We start from the raw sequence: 20,762 nt of genomic DNA on the forward strand, positions 1-20,762 counted from the left end.
ACGAACCCAGTGAATGAAGGCCTCCCCGAATCCAAACCCCCTCAGTGTCGCCAGCAGCCACTCCCAATAGATCGAATCAAACGCCTTAATTGCGTTTGAAGAGAGAATAGCGTATTCCTTTTGGGAGCCCTCGGTCTGCGCCCGGATGTGTTGCAGTCTGCGCAGGTTTAGGGCAGTACTGCACCCAGGTATAAAGCCCGTTTGGTTGCTGTGTATTATATGCCCAATTATTCTATTCAGGCGTTTGGCGAGGACTGTGGTGAGGATTTTGACATCATAATTTAGCATCGCCAGGGGGCAGTATGAGTCACAGCTTTCGGTCGGTTTTCCGGGCTTCGGTATTGGGACAATTAGTGTTTCTCTCATGGACCCCGGTGATACCCCGTTGGTGAATGCTTCTTGGTAGACCTCGACATCGAGCAGGATCGGCGTGATGACATCGCATATGTTTTATAGAGCTCTGGGGGGGAGTCCGTCGCTGCCCGGTGTTTTGCCGGAGGCGAGGGACCTGATTGCCTCAGTGATGTCCTCACCCGTTATTTCACCGGCTAGGGGCCTCTCTGTGCGTGTCCTCTATTTTGGGAAGGCCTTTTTCATCTAGTGTGTCTAATATGTCCGAGTTTGCCACTTGGTGGTCGTGGCTGTATAAGCGGGAGTAAAAGTCCCGGAATGGGTCATTTATGTCTTGCTGCGTTTTGTGTATCGTGCCTGTTTCATCCTTTATTTCAGTGATTTGGTGCCTCGGATGTTCCCTCCGGTATAGCCATGCTAACTGCCTGCCTGGTTTGTCACCTTTGGCGTGTGATTTGGCTGTTCTAACTGTGAAATAAAATTTGGAGAGCCTGCCCGAAGCCTCCAAACAATTCCCCTGCAGCAATGGCAGTTCTTCCTCCCCCCCCCCCCGTGTTCCTGTGGTGTTGGTTTCCCTGTGTTTTATTTCCTCTTCAGTTTTTTCAAGTTCCGCCCTTAGTGTTATCGGTATGCCTTCGGCTCCCGCGATAGCCTCCCCCCTGACAACCACCTTCATTGCTTCCCACACGGTGCCCCAGTGTTCTACACTGCCCACGTTTGTTTCCAAGTACCCTTCTAGCTTTTCCCATAACTCTTCCGCGAAGGTTTGGTCTGTCAGGGCATCGGGGGACATGCGCCATAGTGGTATAGGTGGTTTGGGGCTCCTCATTGTCCACAGCACCTGCAGCGGGGAGTGGTCCGATATTGACCTGCCCAAGTATTGCACAGAGTCCATTTGTGGCTGGTAATGTTTGGACACAAATATGAAATCTATCCTGGTGCGCAGGGCGTGGGGGGCAGAGGAGTACGAGTACGCTCTGTCCATTGGGTGGAGTTCTCGCCACACGTTGACCAGGTCTAAGGATTCATATCCGTGCGTTGAGCTATATTGCTATATTGCTATGTTGGCGTTATCCCGGCGGATCTCTCCTCCCCCTCTGGAGACCCTCAGAATGATTTCCCTATAGCGAAGTTCAGTATCCTAGCTATCATGGGTCGCGGATGCGAACCCGGAGGCAGCCTTTTTTGTAGTGATCTATGGGCACGTTCCACCGTGAACCCCTGCGATAATTTCTCCGCTCCAATCTCCTGGAGTATCATGTTTTCAATGAAGTCCGTTGTTTTGGGCCCTTCCATTCCCTCCGGAACCCCCAGAACCTGTATGTTATTACGCCGGGCTCACCCTTCGGCGTCTTCTGCTCAGGCTTCCAGCGCTGCGTTCTTCCTTTTGGAGCTCCGTCAGTCGCCTCTCAAGGTCGCTAGTGGTTCCTGCTGTCTCCTTCAGGTTCATTTCGGCCGCGGTGACTCTTTCCGTGAGGTTTCTCATATCTTGTCTTATCAATTGCATGTCCGACTTGATCTCCCCAATCCTGGTGTCGATGAAGGTACGTAAGGCTGCAATTGCTTCGAGCACCTGATTGTCACTGCTCGCAGGGCTCTCTGCAGGTTGTGCTTGTGCTTCTGGGGTGGTTTGTGGTTGCCCTTTCTGTTTGGCGACATTTAAGGAGTCTATTTGTTGTTTCCTTTTTTTGTTTCGTGGACGGCATGGCCCCAGTGGTGGTCAAGAGTGCAGAGGGATGTGGCACTCTTGCGAGGGTAGTATTCCACCTAGTGGTTCACGTGTTGCGTCTAGGGACCAGCCGCTCGCAGTTTATATAGGTTATAGGCCCCAGGATCTAGGCTCTGGTGCCCTCAAGTCCGTGCGGAAGGATTCACCCCCAGTGTAGTGTAGCATGCAGTGTGCCTTGGGACGCTGCCCCCAGTGCCTTGTTTCAATGTTTTGTCCCATCCAATTCCTTCGACAAATAATGTCCCGGCCCTGTGTCATTCGTTGTTGCATGGGTGACCGCGACAGATTGTGTCCAGTAGTCACCGGGTCCCAGCCCCTAAGCGCGTGGTGTGACTCTCTCGGGGTGGGCCTCAGACATGCGGGCGCGCCACTTACCTCTTATCCCCTCCGGCGTCTTCCCGTGTGTACCAGATCCCTCCAGCTCGCACCCGCCAGCCCTCGATCAGGACAAAGGCCCTCTTTGCCACACGAGTCGCACACAGAAGAGTCCAGGCGGGCCAGTCTCTATGTTCCCCGATATCCTCTGCTGCGCCTTCTCGGTGTGTCGGCGTGCTCACTCGGAGTCGAACTTCCAGCCGCTCCTCCCCCTCACTGCCGAGCCAAGGCTGTGTCGGCCATCTTGAAGCCCAGGGGGGTCTCGGGTTTGCCGTCGTCTCTCCGCCCGCCCGCACTCCGATTTTAGGATTTGTGCGGTCCGGGGGCTGGGGAAACGCTTGTCGGAGCCACCAGTGCGGGCCAAGCCGCTCGTTCTCGCCTTTTATTTAAAGAACGCAGGATCTTTTCAGGATCGGGGCAGGAGCCGCGGGTGAAAGCGGCCTCACGGCATGAGCTCAAGCCACGCCCCCGCTACTGTTCAATGCTACTGAAAAATGTGGAGACAATGCAAAGTTTAGCTTAGTGTATCTAAATCTTAATTTTGTAGGGGGCGGTGCATCATATTGACGAGTGCACATTTGAAAAAAATTACATTATCACACAGACAAATGCTTTTGATGAAAAACATAGTTCTGTGACCTGCTGGTTGCATATATCTGTGCAACTGTTGCTCAACCCATGAGCTGACCGAAACTGCTTGACATTCTATTATCACCCTGTTACTTTCAACAAGTTACTTTGAAAGTGCGATGTCCACACACTTTAACATGTGACCTAGTTTTCCCAGTTCTCTGCCTTCTCCCTCATCCACTCTGCATAGTCTTAGTTTCTTTCTTCTTCCATGTTATGTTATGTTACTTTGCATTTATATAGCGCCTTATGTATCATTGGTATGATCTCAAAGCACTGGTAGGTTGAACGCCCTCGGGAACCATAGTTCAAGTCAGTAGAGAGAGAGCGAGAGAGAGAGAGAGACATAAGGTGCATGGGTGCACCGAATATGTGTGTAGCTAGTGTGGCATTTGCCTGATAGCTGCTTCTTAGCGGTAGGTGTGATGGTTGGGAGGTCAGGAATATGTGTTCATCCTGGTGGGTTGATACCCAGAGTGATTTCTGGCTGCGTTAGGACTGAAGAGACGCTTAGGTTGGCGGTGTGTGCTCAGCTGGCTGAGTTTCATTAGGATTTTGAGGAGTAAGAGGCAAGTGTTAATATGAGAACAGCTGTACTGAATGTGTCATAGTATCGCTGTGTTCTAGTTGAGCGGTGGTGTATAGGAGAGCGTAAGCGTGGTAGTGTGATATGGTAGTTTTCATTGAGGCCGCTCCATCACTTCCGTCCACTCCATCTATTCTGTCCATCCCGTGTAGTCCATCTGTTCCATGTACTCATTCGTTCTAGCTACTCACTCGACCCGATCCATTCCATCCAATCCTTCGGCTCCATCCTCTCCATTCGCTCCATCTTTTCCATCCGTTGCTTCCATCAGTTGCTCCCACTCCATCCACTCCATCTTTTCCATCCGTTGCTTCCATCAGTTGCTCCTGTCCTTTCCATCCACTCTGCCCTTTCCATCCCCTCTGCCCTTTCCATCCCCTCTGCCCTTTCCATCCCCTCTGCCCTTTCCATCCCCTCTGCCCTTTCCATCCCCTCTGCCCTTTCCATCCCCTCTGCCCTTTCCATCCCCTCTGCCCTTTCCATCCCCTCTGCCCTTTCCATCCCCTCTGCCCTTTCCATCCCCTCTGCCCTTTCCATCCCCTCTGCCCTTTCCATCCCCTCTGCCCTTTCCATCCCCTCTGCCCTTTCCATCCCCTCTGCCCTTTCCATCCCCTCTGCCCTTTCCATCCCCTCTGCCCTTTCCATCCCCTCTGCCCTTTCCATCCCCTCTGCCCTTTCCATCCCCTCTGCCCTTTCCATCCCCTCTGCCCTTTCCATCCCCTCTGCCCTTTCCATCCCCTCTGCCCTTTCCATCCCCTCTGCCCTTTCCATCCCCTCTGCCCTTTCCATCCCCTCTGCCCTTTCCATCCCCTCTGCCCTTTCCATCCCCTCTGCCCTTTCCATCCCCTCTGCCCTTTCCATCCCCTCTGCCCTTTCCATCCCCTCTGCCCTTTCCATCCCCTCTGCCCTTTCCATCCCCTCTGCCCTTTCCATCCCCTCTGCCCTTTCCATCCCCTCTGCCCTTTCCATCCCCTCTGCCCTTTCCATCCCCTCTGCCCTTTCCATCCCCTCTGCCCTTTCCATCCCCTCTGCCCTTTCCATCCCCTCTGCCCTTTCCATCCCCTCTGCCCTTTCCATCCCCTCTGCCCTTTCCATCCCCTCTGCCCTTTCCATCCCCTCTGCCCTTTCCATCCCCTCTGCCCTTTCCATCCCCTCTGCCCTTTCCATCCCCTCTGCCCTTTCCATCCCCTCTGCCCTTTCCATCCCCTCTGCCCTTTCCATCCCCTCTGCCCTTTCCATCCCCTCTGCCCTTTCCATCCCCTCTGCCCTTTCCATCCCCTCTGCCCTTTCCATCCCCTCTGCCCTTTCCATCCCCTCTGCCCTTTCCATCCCCTCTGCCCTTTCCATCCCCTCTGCCCTTTCCATCCCCTCTGCCCTTTCCATCCCCTCTGCCCTTTCCATCCCCTCTGCCCTTTCCATCCCCTCTGCCCTTTCCATCCCCTCTGCCCTTTCCATCCCCTCTGCCCTTTCCATCCCCTCTGCCCTTTCCATCCCCTCTGCCCTTTCCATCCCCTCTGCCCTTTCCATCCCCTCTGCCCTTTCCATCCCCTCTGCCCTTTCCATCCCCTCTGCCCTTTCCATCCCCTCTGCCCTTTCCATCCCCTCTGCCCTTTCCATCCCCTCTGCCCTTTCCATCCCCTCTGCCCTTTCCATCCCCTCTGCCCTTTCCATCCCCTCTGCCCTTTCCATCCCCTCTGCCCTTTCCATCCCCTCTGCCCTTTCCATCCCCTCTGCCCTTTCCATCCCCTCTGCCCTTTCCATCCCCTCTGCCCTTTCCATCCCCTCTGCCCTTTCCATCCCCTCTGCCCTTTCCATCCCCTCTGCCCTTTCCATCCCCTCTGCCCTTTCCATCCCCTCTGCCCTTTCCATCCCCTCTGCCCTTTCCATCCCCTCTGCCCTTTCCATCCCCTCTGCCCTTTCCATCCCCTCTGCCCTTTCCATCCCCTCTGCCCTTTCCATCCCCTCTGCCCTTTCCATCCCCTCTGCCCTTTCCATCCCCTCTGCCCTTTCCATCCCCTCTGCCCTTTCCATCCCCTCTGCCCTTTCCATCCCCTCTGCCCTTTCCATCCCCTCTGCCCTTTCCATCCCCTCTGCCCTTTCCATCCCCTCTGCCCTTTCCATCCCCTCTGCCCTTTCCATCCCCTCTGCCCTTTCCATCCCCTCTGCCCTTTCCATCCCCTCTGCCCTTTCCATCCCCTCTGCCCTTTCCATCCCCTCTGCCCTTTCCATCCCCTCTGCCCTTTCCATCCCCTCTGCCCTTTCCATCCCCTCTGCCCTTTCCATCCCCTCTGCCCTTTCCATCCCCTCTGCCCTTTCCATCCCCTCTGCCCTTTCCATCCCCTCTGCCCTTTCCATCCCCTCTGCCCTTTCCATCCCCTCTGCCCTTTCCATCCCCTCTGCCCTTTCCATCCCCTCTGCCCTTTCCATCCCCTCTGCCCTTTCCATCCCCTCTGCCCTTTCCATCCCCTCTGCCCTTTCCATCCCCTCTGCCCTTTCCATCCCCTCTGCCCTTTCCATCCCCTCTGCCCTTTCCATCCCCTCTGCCCTTTCCATCCCCTCTGCCCTTTCCATCCCCTCTGCCCTTTCCATCCCCTCTGCCCTTTCCATCCCCTCTGCCCTTTCCATCCCCTCTGCCCTTTCCATCCCCTCTGCCCTTTCCATCCCCTCTGCCCTTTCCATCCCCTCTGCCCTTTCCATCCCCTCTGCCCTTTCCATCCCCTCTGCCCTTTCCATCCCCTCTGCCCTTTCCATCCCCTCCGCCCTTTCCATCCACTCCATCTGTTCCATCCACTCCATCTGCTCCATCCTCTGTCACCCATTGCACCCGTTTTATTCTTTTCATCCATTTAATTTCTTTCATCCCTTTTATTCAATTCTGTTTAGATTATCTGTTTTAATTTACCTTGGCATTTTAGCTTTTACGTTTATCATGACCAGGTCTCAATGCTTTTTTGGTTCGGCAACCTTGAGGTACTGTTTATTGTTGCTGTTATACTGTTTGTGTTTAAGAGTCGGATTTTTAGGGGAAAAGCCACGTTTTCAGTAATTTGCGGAAAGGCATGAGGTCTTCGGTGAGTCGGTTGTGGGGTGGAAGCGAGTTCCATAGAGCGGGGGCCAGGGCTGAGAATGATGAGCCCCCTAACCTGACTGAGTTAGTTTTTGGTATCACTAGGAGTCAGGCAGAGCTTGATCTTAGAGTGCGTGGTGGATGGTAGGGTTTTAGTTTGTCCTGAAGATATTGTGGTCCGGTTTTATGCATTGCTCGGTGAGAGATGCATAAGGTTTTGAAGGTCACCATTCGGGCAACCGGAAGCCAGTGCAGAGTTTTGAGAGCTGGGGAGGTGTGATCGCTTGGCCCAAGTGCTAGTAGCAGTTTGGCTGCAGCATTTTGTGCTCTTTGTAGTTTAGTCAGGTGGTACGCATGGACTCTAAGGTAGAGGGGGTTAGCATGGTCCAGTCTTGACATTACAATTGATTAGACTGCGGAGAGTCTGTTGGGAAAGGAGAGGTATGGAAAAATGCGCCTAAGAATTTTGAGGTGGTAGTGGCAGGACTTGGAGACGTTGTTGACTTGGTGCGAGAGGGTTAGGTCAGAGTTCAGAGTGCATCCAAGGTTTTTTTTACTGAGGTTGAGGTTGTCGGGGAATTGCCCATGGCAGATGGCCAGGGTAGGGGATGCGGAAGAAGTTTGGTGTTCCCACATACCATCATTTCAGTTTTGGAGGGGTTTAACAGGAGGTGGTTTGTGGTCATCCAGTGATCGATGTCAAGGAGGCAGGCAGCGTGGTCGGGTTTGCAGTTGGGATTTGAATTGAGTAGTTTTAGGATTAGTTGGGTGTCGTCGGCGTAGCTGTAGCACAGGATATTGATTATTTGTGGGAGGGTGGACATATAGAGGTTGAACAGGAGGGCTGATAGGCACGCTCCTTGTGGAACTCCGGTATTGACTGGTCGGGGGGGGGGGGGAGCATAGGAGGAGAGTAGGGTTATTTGGCTCCTATTGGTGAGGAAGGATGCTATCCATTTGAGAGCATTTCCACGGATTCCTAGGCAGTCGAGGATGATTGAGTGGTTGATTGTGTCAAAGGCAGCGGATGGGTCGAGAAGGATTAGTGCAGCGCATCCCGGAGAGTCTGCAGTGTTTTTAAGGTCATCCCAGATTGAGGTTAGGGTGGTTTCGGTTCCGTGTCGGGGTCTGAAACCTGATTGAGCGGGGTCTAGGAGATTGTTGGCTTCGACTAAGGCATTTAGTTGGGAGTAGGCAGTTCGGTCAATGAGTTTAGCAAGGAACCTGGTGTTAGAGATGGGGCGGTAGTTTTTGGGGTCGAGAAGGTCGAAGGAAGGATTTATTTTAGAAGAGGCTTGACATGAGTGGTTTTGAACGCGTCGGGGGGGGGAAAAAATTCCTGAGGAGAGGGAGTCCTTTATGATGGTTCTTGCGTGTTCTCCTGCGCAGGTAGATGCGAATATTTCTTTGAAGGTTGTGTCTGGGCAGGGGTCTAGTGGGGAGCCGGATGGTTTGCGGGCAGAGAAAGTTTGAGAAATTGGTCAGTTGATAGTGGCGTGAAAGAGTCGGAGGTCAGGAGGGTGGCAGTTGCAGGTGGTGGGGTGGGGGTAGGGTGGGATGATTGTGTGGTGGGTGGAGGAGGGCCAATTTGTTGATTAGAGAATTTGTTCTTTCGAGAGCAGTGGTGTAGAAGTGGAGAGAGAGTGAGTCGCAGAGTGATTGTGAGGGGGTCGATTGGGTGATGGTATATGGTGGTTTGGTGAATTCAGAGATGATTTTGTGGAGTTCTTTGCTGGGGTTTTCACAGTTCAGGATTTGGGAGTGGTATTGGGCTTTTTTTGCTTTCCGGATTTTGGCTTTGTAGTGGCGATGGTGCCGGGCCAAGGTGGATCTGCTCAGGGGGGTTTGTCTTTCCGCCTTTTGCGTTTGAGGGATTTATATAGTTGTTTTGCGGTCTTCGGTTCTGGTGTAAACCATCTGGGAAAAGGGCCATGGCGTGCTGATGGTTTGCAAGAGTGGGTGAGTGGGATTAATGAGGTATTGAGCCATGAGTCAAAGGCGTCAGAGGTTAGGTGTTCATTGGGTGGGCAGGAGACTGACGCAGCATTTGCGTAGATTTGGGGGTTCTGTTTCAGGTACAGGGAGCGGTGTGGGTGAGCGAATGGTGAAAGAGACAATGAAGTGATCGGACCAGATGATAGTGGTTGGGGGTTTAGATGTATCTGGTTGTGGGAGCTGAAGATGGCATCAAGGGTGTGTCCTTTATAGTGAGTTGGCCCGTTTGTGTGGGTATGGAGGTTAATTGCGTCTAGGCAATCGACCAGAGAGTGGGTCATAGGGTTGGTGGGGAGGTCAAGCCAGATATTGAAATCTCCTAGAAGGGTGAGGGTGGGATGGCTTAATTGGATGGTGGCTATCGAGTCGCAGAGGTTGTTTGAGAATTGTCTGTCGTAGCCTGGAGATCTGTAGATGATTAGGAAGCTTTGGGAGAAGGAAGGGGGGAGGGATAGTTTTACGAGAAGCGATTCGCAGGAAGGGATGGTTGGCTGGTTGTCGATGATTGAGGCAGAGAAGTGTTTGTTTGATTGTTTATTTATATAGCGCCTATACACAATGTGTTTCAAAGCGCTTCAAGTAGGGAGGGAACATGGGGGAATACAATTACATTCTTACAAGTCCTTGAAACTGAGCAGAATGTGAAAAATAACTATCAAATCATAACAGATAGTACAAGTGCATGGAACAAAAAGGGAGAGGTGGGGGAGGGGGAAAGGAGACAAAACTAGCAGTAACATTACTATGCCTGACGACAATTGTTGCAGTGCAAGAGTGACAAGAGGGGGGGAGGAGGGGAGGTAGGGGGGGGAGGAAGAGAAGGGGTACGGAGAGGAACAAAACGAGTGACTATCCAATAAAGGTCAACTGTTCAAAATAGTCCAGGGGAGGGAGTGGGAGGAGAAGACAGGAAGGGAAAAGGGGGGACGGACAAGCTGTTATCAATGGTCAAGGGACCGATGATAAGAGTAAGTGCTGAGATATGGTTTAAGGGTGGAGGGGGGGTCAAGATGGCAGCAAGACAGCTGGAAATTAATAGAAGGAGGGAAAGAAAGGAAGGAGGGGGGATAAGGTGGACTGACACAGGGGCAGTGGGGTGGGTGGGTGCGACACAAACTCACACAGGGGGCATTTGGGGTGGGTGGGGGGTACACTGACTCGCACCGGGGGGCATTGGGGTGGGTGCGGGGGTACACTGACTCACGTGAAGCTGCGTTGCGGTGTACCGTGGTGGGCAGGGGTAGACAGGGGCCTTAGGATCGGGCCTTGGGAGGAGGGCCTGCCAAGCCTGCCGGCCTCCTCATTGGCCATGATGTAGGCGGCCATGGCCAATCCTGGGCCCCATGCATACCAGCCCCAGCACTCTGGTGCCTGAACAAAGGGCACCGCCATCTTGGCATGGCAAAGTCAGCAAGGATAATATGTGCGCACTCGCACAAACAATAATGGAAAACGAAGCGATTTTGGGCTCAGGTACAACATTTGGACAAAGGAGGATGATGCACATGTCCACGCAAATAATGTACCTTCAAAATCCATTTTGTTCGCGCAACGTGCGCCGCTCACTGTAACCCAAGGGGGCAAGCCAGGCAAGAGTGGAAGTGCAATCAGTGCACTAGGAGGCCGTCCGATGCAGGGAGAATGTTAGAACCAAGAACCGAGCTCCGACAGCTCGGTTCTCGCCAGCCTCCCTCGGCAGTTACAACGGCTTACACCGTCCGGGGAAAGACCTCGCTGTGGCCGCGTTATCGGTTTCCATGGAGACTGTATGGACGTCGGTATCAGTATCGTCCGCGTCACCTGACACGCGCATTACGCACTAAGCGTACACCGATGCCCCGCCCTTTGCCTTCTTAATCCGGTTCCGCTCGGGGCTCGGTGCTGCTAATTGTAGTCTACACGTACTCTTACGTGTTTAGCCCTCAAGCTAATTCCTTCCTCAAACCTTCCAGCTTAGAATTTTTTGGTTTTCGACCTGGCCTTCCACTTTGAACTGTTCACGGATTGCCCAGCTGATTTTGGTCCTACAAGCTGTTACGACTCGGAACGTTTCCTGGATTGCCGATGGCTGTTAGAAGTCGTTTTCCTATGCTTTGTAGCTTTTTGGTTCCTTCCACAAGGGCTACATTAAAGCAATCATCGTCTGACACTAGTTGCTTCAGTAAGTGTATTTTCATTGTCATAACTTCCTGTGATTTGGCTTCTTGGATAAAGACTGTCTACTCCTGCTGTGAAGAAATTACCCTCCTTGGACATTGTGTTGGATTTGTATTTTTTGCAAGTGCAGTTCAGGACGCTTTCCAGTTACCTGCACCAACCCGTATCTAGTGTTTCCTCCCTAACTAACCTTCCTGTTTATTATTTTCTCCTGATGATGTTGTGTCCTTGGAACTGGATTTCCCTCTTGGCTCCTCAACCATCTCCTTCCAGGTCAGTGGTGCATTCCCTAGGGGTTCAAGGGGATTTGTTAATTCAGTAGTTAGTTCCTTATTGTCCTTTGCATTGTTCTTTTAGGCTTTGTATCTGCTCTGCTATTCCAACCAATTTATTAATCAGGGTAGCTGAGGTCGAGACTGGTTGATCTGAGAGTTACACCACTTCAGTCCTCCGAATCTTGGTGTGGTGAGTAACAGAGAAGTGGCAGCTGCAGCCGCTCTGGGGCGACTTGAAGGCGATTGCTAGTCCTCCTCTAGAGGGTCGGTTTAGTGGGATTAGGTAGTATTTTGGGAGAAAGGCTTCATTGGCTATAGGGGCAAAGCCGTCGGAGAACCAGGTTTCCGTGATAAAGACTAGGTCTGGTTTGGCTGAGGTGAGCAGGTCAAAGATGCTGTGTCTGTTTTTTGCTACAGATCGGGCATTAAAAAGGATGCATCTTACTTCGGTACAGGAGGATGATGTGGGAGGTGGAGGATGGGAGTGGGGGGGAACAGTGAGTCGAATGGGTGGTGAGGGGGTGGGTGGAGGGGCATGATGGGAGAGAGTGGAAACTGGGGAGAGAGGGGTGGTGGTCTGTGGTCGATGGGAAGAGTAAGCGGGCGGTCGTGGTGGTGGGTGTGTGGCGTTGGATGGGTTTGGGTCGGGAGTTTCTGTTGTGGTTGGTGAGAATTAAAGGGAGAGTGGTTTCAGGCAAGGTGAGGCAGGGGGGAGGGTGGTGTTGATGGGGATTGAGGTGGTGGGTCGAGATAGGAGTGGCGAGGAGTACTGGGAGATTGAGGGAGACCAGGTACGTTTTCTCTTCAGGGTTTTTGTTGCGGTGGGTGTGTGAGAGAGGGTGGGGGGGTCAGAGGGTGAAAGGGATGCGGCTACTGTTCTTGCCAGGGCGAGACGTGCAGTTTTTAGGGAGGGGAAACAGTGGGGTCGGGGGGGGTTGGTGGGAGTTGATGAGAGGAAAGGCAGGTGGGCAGTTGCGGGGCTGTTTGGAAGGCTGGCCGGTCCTTTAGTTGGGTGGGTCAGGGGTGTGGGTATGATGATGTGCTGGTGAGTGGAGATGAAGGGTGTGCTTGGGAGGCTGGGCGGGCCGTTACTAGGGGCACCGGGGGTGAAGGTATGATGATAGTGGGAAGGTGGGTGGAGGGCATGGGAGGGGCAGGGTTCTTAGGGTGGTTGGTTCGCCATCGGGCTCCTCTGGCTTGGTGTTTGGATAGGGGATGGGTTGGGGGCAAGGTGGAGGGTGGCTGGAATGGAATGGGGTAGTTCTGGCTTGAGGGTTGGATGTGGAGTGAGCTGAGGATGTGGTGGAGGGCGGGATGGTTTGGGGAGGTGGGGGATGGGGAGGTAGGGCGAGAGGGAAGGGGCACGGGCGCAAGCAGGTCTTTTTCGGCGGACCTTGGTGGGTTGCGTGGACTCATGGCTTGGTTAAGTTTGAACTGTGTTATAGTTGGCATAGGATGATTCACACACTCCAAGTTCAACTATACTACAGGATGTTAATTTTCACACTTTCTATGTTTACCTGTGCTATAGTTAGGGATAGTTTCTGGGTTCAACAAAAACCACAGCAAGATATTATTTGCTCTTTCTAAGTTTACCTATACCACAGTTATGGACAGTTTCTAGGTTCAACTGAGCCACCGGAAGATATTATCGACACTCTAGGATCATCTATACCACAGTTAGGGATGGTTTCTAAGTTCAACTGAACCATAGGAGGAATTATTCACACTTTCTGAGTTTAACTATGTCACAGTTAGGCAACCTTTCTAGTTCGGCAGTAGCACATGTTGATATTATTCAGAGTTTCTAAGTTCAGCTGTACCACAGGATGATATTATTCCCACTTTCTAAGTTTGATTATGCCATAGGGTGGGAGTATTCACGTATTCTAAAATGAATTGGACTATAGTTATGTTCTTAGGTACACTTGCTAAATTGAAGTAGACCATTATTATGCTATTAGGTGCACTCTCAAAGTTGAACTAGATCACAGATACGCTTTTAGGTACACTCTCTAAATTGAATTAGACCACAGTTACACTATTGGGCATACTTCTAAATTCAACTTTGGCACAATGTGGTTATTAGGCAAAATTTAATTAGACCACAGTTACGCTATTAGGTACACTCTCTAAATTGAACTAGACGACAGTTACGTTAATAGGGACAGTTCTAAATTCAACTTTGGCACAATGTGGTTATTATGCACACTTTCTAAATGGAACTAGACCACGGCTACACACATTCTAAATTCAAACTTTAACTCAGTGAGGATATTAGACACACTTTCTAAAATTAACTAGACCACAGTTACACTATTATGCATATTTCTAAGTTCAACTTTGGCATAATGTAGTTATTAGACACTTTCTAAATTGAACTGGACCACCGTTATGCTATTAGACACACTTTCTGAGTTCGTGAGGTTTGTGCAGACAGTCCAGATGCGATATTCAGCTCATTTAAACAAGTCTGGCATGCTCCATGCTGTTGCGAGTACAGTCTGGGTGGAAGAAATTAAGAACAGTAGGGCTTGTAGCTTTGAGTGGTAGGGTTGTCTGGAATTAAGTAATTGCTTCAGTCCCCACCCATGCCACACTTTTTGGTGTGTGCTGGTTTCCTGCTTCTCCTGCGGATACCTGGAGATATGGTCTGGAGCCGTCTTTTGTAGGAGCCTCCTTTGCCTCAGGGTCCTTAGCCGAAGGAGGCTGCTGGGCAGAAGCTGCCCTGGGAGGGCCAGTTAAGAACAGTAGGGGAGCCAATGGGAGGGTGGAGGGTGGGTCGGGAGACGTGAGCGCACAGGAGTCAGGAAGTGGGTGCGGGGAGGGAATGGAAGCAATGGGCCTTCTCCCAGGACACGGGTTCGCAAAAAAAACAACAAAATGGCACTAAATTACCAGCACGCACTTACCGAGCTCCAGAGATTGAAATGGAGCAGGCGGGGAAAACTCGAGTCAATAGACTCTGCGAGCACACGGAAAGGAGGGTGGAGGGCAGGTCGGGAGGTGGGAGGGCACAGGAGTCAGGAAGTACTCAAGAATACACAAAGCTAACTAGATGTTTAAGAAACATAGTGGTCAATAGTTCCATCCAGTCTACATCTACACACCTACTGCAATACCATACACTGTAATTGGCCTCCAGAGCTCGCTTTGCTCTACGATTATGATTGCATTATAGATTAGCACCTGCTGGAGAACGCACTGGCCAATCCAGAGACTGGTAACACAAATTGAATCCTCAAGTGGCTGCCTGCATTTTATGGTGGCCTGCAGCACCTTTGCCCATGCTTCTCCCTGTCCTTTGAGGCTGTGCTCCAGGCAGAATCTCCACTGGAATGCCACACTTCAATCTCACTCACTCACCTGTGCTCCCCATGGCCCACACCCAGGTCCTAGAAATAGTCAGGTCCTTTTGAAGACATATGTGTAATTTCTTTTCGAGGGAAGCATGAATTGTACAAAGCCTGGTTCCCTTAAAAGCAAAAAAAAGCATCATCCCATAAGATGGGAGCTCGGAGTACTAATGGCGATTAAATAGCGATTTCATGGGTGTCCACGGTGAAGACTATGGTGAGTTTGACCTTGAAAGGCCCTGAGGAGCAGATGAAGTAGGGGTGATGGTGTTCCAACACTATTCCATTTGACTGCAGGGACAAGCACTAAGGCAGAACAACCACAGTGGTATGGTAAGAAGCGGGTGGTAAATGGACTGGAGACCGTCCCTGCACAGAAGGCCTGACGCAGCACAGAAGTGGAGCTAGCAGGAGAACGGAGGAGGCCCAAGAAGGATAACCAGTGGGAAAAAATCATATTGGGGATAATTTTCATTTTGCTAATTTTCCTTTACATCATACGATTCCTTAACACTACTGCTAGATGTGAAATTTTTTTCATTTTTGTTTTTCTTTTTAATTAGCTTTGAAGGTGAGCGAGGTTTCCGAACCTCACTCTCTTGCGGTTTCCCTTTGTTTTCCCTATACACTGGCATCTGTTTTTGTTTTATGGTAGGACCATTCAGCTTAAGTAAAGTGACACCATGCCCCCCTAGAGCCCCTTTCCCATGTTTTGGGTGCATTGAGATCCATGTTTCTACCAGTGCAGTTCTACCAGAGTTTCTAACTCTTTTTATGATCTGTGTACCTTTCCTATTGCAGCACAAGCCATCTCATATGGAGTGCTTTGGGAGCACTTGGTGTCAATGTATTCCATTGTGTTGAGTAAAAAAAAATCTACTTTTCCAGCCATCCTCTGAACAGGTTGGTGGCAATCGTAACATTTGTACCCCTCTTCGGATGCAAAATTTCATGCTGCCATTGGAGTTGCGATAATGCATTTAAGAAGACTGTAAACCCCCCAGAAAATTGCCTCTCACCTTCCTTTTTCCTTGCCAGGCGGGGGAGGGTCCTTTCTCTTCATGAAGCTTGGGGACAGAGGCTGGTGTAAACCAATATGGGAGGATGCATTACTGGGCTCACAGGGACCCCTGATGGTAAGTAGGCATCACTGGGCTCACAAAGATCCCACGTGTGCACAATGTGGTAAAGCAAGGGAATGTTTATTATGAATGTGAAGCTTTTGACATGAGGAAATGCCAATTTTAGTAATCCTCGCTAAGCCAGTGGAAGAAGCAGGTTTGTTTTGCCCCTCTTGGGGAGGAAACTGCCCATTCATTTTAGGCCTGCCTCGTCGTTCCCCTGAACAAAGGAAGCCGCTAAAACAAAAGGGCTGACTGTAGGACGCAAACAAATACATTGGTACCTCAATGGTTACCAAAAGGGTACAATGGACTGCAAATGCAGTAAGTCAACTTGCACCCCCGGTGAAGCCAAAACGTAACTCCTATTGCCAGCCTACCTCATTAAACCAATATAGGTATATATAATCACCCCAGGTCACAAATCGGGTGCTTAAGGCCCAGGGGCCTTCTGAGCAACCCAGGGCCATATTCTCTTTGACTGAAAAACGGTAGACCTAGCGCGGGAGCTTCAGTAGAAACCCCTTTGATTACTGTTAGGGAGAATTCTCTGTTTAGGCTGAATTTCCTAACATAGTGAGTCCCCCAGCAGCTTTGCTGGATTTTTTGGGGTTTATTTTTTTCTCCTGCCAAGAGTGAGACTCTTTTTACCCTCACTCTTGGGCATGACTTGAGTGTGTTTCTTTGACTCTAGATGTGTTTAATGGGCTATGTGGTCTTTTACTCCATAGGGCTGCATGTGTTTTTGTGATGTGTGTTACACAGCACCCTCAGTGCAGTAACACAGGGGTGTCCCAGTGACTCCCCAGTATAGACTCCATACCCTGGGACTGACTACTGTCTCCCAGGGTCTGTAAAGTCACCATTGACTTTACTAGTCTTAAATTCTGAACAGAACCAGTGCAAACCATCATATTGTGGACGTACTGGCTGGGGCAATTCGATTGCCCCGGGGTCTGTTAGTCGAGGTGGCACGTCTCCGTCCCCCCTGATCGAGTTTTGGCTGGTGGCAGTGGATACTACTTTTTATATTCAACCGCAAATATTTCTCTATGGGATTTTCCCATTGTTCGAGGCTACTATCTTTTATTTATTTAATTACGATAGCCTCGAACATACCGCCGGTTTATTTTATTAACATTAATTCTCCAGTTGGTATTTTTTTGCCAAAACTCTGTTCTAAAATGGTGTTTGTGTTCTCTTCTGTAACTCCAACCCAAGTCAAGCCCTTTGTTCCACTTTTTTGGCGGGCTTCTCCACAGAAGCCCTCCAAAGTGGTGCCACTCTGTCTGGGGTACTGTGGAGGGGGATTTAGGCACACTGGACTGAGTTGCCTAGGCAACTCAAGTCGCACTCCGTCCTGATTGGTCCAAGTGGTGAGCCGGCCGGCTCACCACTTAGCATGTTTGAGTGACAGCTAGGCTGAGTGAATGGGGGTTTTCTGCATAAAAGCAGGGCTTTCGGGACTGGAACTTCAGAAGTCGCCACAGGACCTAAGAATCCAACGAGGGAGAAGCTGAGCCGACCTGCCACGACGACACCACTGGTGGAGCCCTGCTGGACCGTCTCACCACTTTTCCCCACTTTTCCCAACGACAGAGGAGATCTCCCGCCAGAGAGTCTTCTTCCTTTGACTGGTGGGGATAACCAATTTCACCGTCTTTTCGCCTTCCCGACATATCTCGTGGCCGCCTTGCCTGTGCCAAGCACCCCGGCAACCGGGATACCACGTTTTACCCCGACCGCGAATTAAAGGGCAATACCTTTAACCGGAAAACTCTGCGGCTGGTTTCTTTCCTGGCAGTGCAACGACCTTCATCTTTCCTCCAAGTCGAGATCTTCTCTTCCCCTGGACGACGACAAGACTTGCACCCGCTGCGAGGAACAACTGCCACCGCTGGAGGATCCTTCCCACTTAAGGTACCGTTTCCCGCCCGGCTCCCCTTGCCACCAACTGTACGGGGTAGATTTAGCCCCCGGCTTTCGAACCTGGGTTAGCCTGGGACACCGTGGATTGAACTTTTCTGAGCCTCTCTAAACTCTTCTTCTCGAACTCTCTGCAAGACTTTTTAATCCTAGTGTAACTGTGTGATCTTGGGCGCATTTGTGCTCTGCTCTCTCTAAGAGTGGGCTCAGCCTATGGACTTTGGCTCACAAGTGACTTTTGCTCTCCTGCCTTGCTAATAGTGTTCCTAAATCTTAGAGTGGTGTACCTTTCCATAATCTGTCTTTTTCCCTCCCTTCTTCATGAACTTATTGGAGTGCCATCTATAGTTAAGCGCTCACCTCTGTATGGAAATAAGTGGTGTTAACTAAGACTTCTCCGATAAGGAACAAGGGTTGTATATATTATAATAGTAACTGTGTTTAGAGTGTTTTACAATAAGAGTGCTGGAGTGTTTCAAACAGTGTGTTTTTTTTAAATAAATAATTCTATACTTTGATACCAAAGCTCTGGTCAGTGTTTGCTTGTATTATTGTATCTGAGTGCCTATTGTGTATACTTTGCATACTGCCTAACTCTTCTTGAGGGAAGTCCGACTGCTCAGCCACAGCTACCAGGTATATCTGGGTGGTACAGACTGCTACCAAGTTGGTTTACTGCCAACACCTGTAGTCCTAAATCTTTTGCAGTGGTCCCAAAGGGAACTGCACAGGTTTCTGCCTAACAATTACCAAAAATAGTCATTTGATCCAAAAATAAAATGAGGGGGTAAAAATCAAGAGGACCCTTGGAAGGTCCTACAGAATTCCCAAAAATTGAATTCTGACTTACCAATTACATTCCCATTGTGTTTCCTTTGCAATGCTTAATTTCCCAAGTCCAGTGATGGGATTCAGTCAGTTTCTGTACTGGACCTTCTGGCACAATAACAAAACTGCACGGTAAATGTTGACCAGTGACATCTGTAACATGCTCTCCTCGGTTCAATCATTTTCAGAAATTCTTTTAGTTGAAAGGGGTGACAACAGATAAATCCTGGATACCTCGGCAAATTAAAAACTGCATTCCATCTGTTATCGTGACTCACCATGACAAGTGGTCAAGTCAAATTCTCAAAGCCTGGTGGGGGTTTGCATGTGTGATCGTGTGGGTGGGTGGAGTGAAGCTTGCTGCATGCGCAATGAAGATACCTCAGTGCTACGCTAGCATGATGTGAATTCATAATATCCTACAATTGTCGTTGTGTATTCTCCTCAGGGCGCTGGAGTCTTCCCAGGTTGCTGTAGCCAGACATCATGGAGCAATGTGCCTGTGTGGAGCGGGAGCTGGAGAAAGTGTTACACAAGTTCCTGAGTTATGGACAACACAGTAATCAGAACTTGGAGGAGCTCCTCCGATCTGTTGGCGAGCTTCGGGAGCAACTCGCGAGTGCAGGTAATCAATTTCTGAAATCCATACATAAGACACCGAAGCACACACATACAGGATTACCACTGCCTGCAACTAGTCTTAAATAATGTACTTCAAGATCTTATTCGAATGGTTCTTCATGTAACATAATACTATTTCAACTACTTGTACTAGCCCTGCCATTTTACCTACTGCAATAACGAACCTTCTATTTAAGAAGCTATTACCAACACTGCACAGATTAAGCAATTTTTTTGTGGCAATCCCAAATGCTGTGTGTTAAATAAAAGCCAGTGGCGTCTCATGGATACATGCCCCTAAAAGCTTATGGAAAATGTGCACTTGTGTGGATTTTATGGCTGTCACAGATGGCCTCAAGAACACACCAAGTCTCAAAGCTAGTTCATGCGTTTTTATTTATAGAAGAGTAAAAGAGCTTGCTAAAGGCCGCCCCCTCTCTATCCTTGTGTGAGCCATTCCATCTCTAACATAAGTGTTCCTCAACCCCAGGTTATACACTAGTGATTGGTAACCCCTGCTACCTTAAAGGCTATCTAACTGAATGTGAGCGCCTAAAGACAGATGCTTTTGGGAACAATGTAAGGGGTCTCCTTTCTGATTTCCCCAATGCAGTGTAACATAAGGGTTTTTGTGCCTTCCAGACACTAGAGTCTCACTTGGTCTTCCTTTTGCACTGTGATGTTCCTCTCCCTATGTCTTTGTTGCTCTGTTTTCTCCTACTCTCCTCCCTCTCCCTGCCACTTCCTCCTCTATCCCGCCGATGTTCCTCTCTCTACTTCCAATCTCCACCCTCCGATCTTACTCCTTACTGTTCCCTCCCTGTACTACTCTCCCCCCCACTTTACACTACTACTACTCTCCACAGTGCTGTCATCTTCCCTGATCTGGAATCCGGAAAAAAATGTCTCCCCGGATTGCAGATTGCAAAAATGTATTTCCCTATCCAGGGAAATCTATGTGCACTCTACATTTATCTTAGAATGTTGCAGTGTGTTCCGCGTTCGTGTTTTAAATTCGGTTGGTGCCTGTATTTGAACCCTCTTAATCCTTGTCAATGTTGAACTGTACAAGAGAGACTGCGTTTTTTGGGAGTTACATGGTGTGCTCATTTTGGACTTTGCTGACATTATAAGAAATCTGGCTATTTTCCATCAAGGTGTTCAGTTTTCTTCTTCTGAGGGTCTGAGAGGCAAATATTTATGGGGTGACTTAAATACCTACCCATACCCCAATTGTCCCCCTACCTGACTCTGTCCCCCCATTACCTCACCTCCCCCTCATGGTGGGATCCCCCAGTAAAAAGTCAATTTCTGCCACTGACTCTCCACACTACTTACGCCTCTACCCGTTACTATTCCTTCTACTTTCTGCTCTCCACACTACTACTGTGCTTGCCTTTGCACACCACTACTCTATCACTCCATGCACACATTCACCCACTGTCAATCTTGTTTCACTTCCCAATTCACCTTTTTATTCATTCTTACTCTTTCTCCATTAATCTCAGTTTCCCTGCATGCACTGTCAACCCAAGTACCACCTTCTCCCGCCAACCAATACCTACCTTTTGATAACTCCTTCAAAAATTCTCCTCCCTGTTCCTCTGCTCCGTCCTTCGGCCTGGTCTCTTGGTCTTTCTCCCTTGACCTCACCCGACTCATACCATCCTTCTTCCCTTCCCCCACCATTGGCTCTCGCCTTCACCTGGTTCCCCAGTCCAATCGCTGTCTGTCAGTTTTCCTGG

The 20,762-nt window shown here is 50.1% G+C and overlaps 1 protein-coding gene across 4 annotated transcripts in view; it reads left to right on the plus strand.

The window, feature by feature from the left end:
* The window catches only part of RMND5B (required for meiotic nuclear division 5 homolog B), a 363,293-nt gene that overhangs the window by 60,002 nt on the left and 282,529 nt on the right, over nt 1–20,762 (plus strand). For 3 of the 4 annotated variants that reach the window (XM_069651549.1, XM_069651551.1, XM_069651552.1), the window contains exon 2: nt 18,845–19,021. In XM_069651549.1, the coding sequence (XP_069507650.1) occupies nt 18,883–19,021 (139 nt within the window). In that variant the 5' untranslated portion in view covers nt 18,845–18,882. Of the gene's footprint in view, nt 1–15,634; nt 15,658–18,844; nt 19,022–20,762 lie in introns of those variants that run through there. The other variant, XM_069651550.1, reaches the window with a different exon arrangement.

This window comes from Ambystoma mexicanum, chromosome 3p (assembly GCF_040938575.1).
Source record: "Ambystoma mexicanum isolate Mex_15411 chromosome 3p, UKY_AmexF1_1, whole genome shotgun sequence".
Taxonomy (NCBI): Eukaryota; Metazoa; Chordata; class Amphibia; order Caudata; family Ambystomatidae; genus Ambystoma; species Ambystoma mexicanum.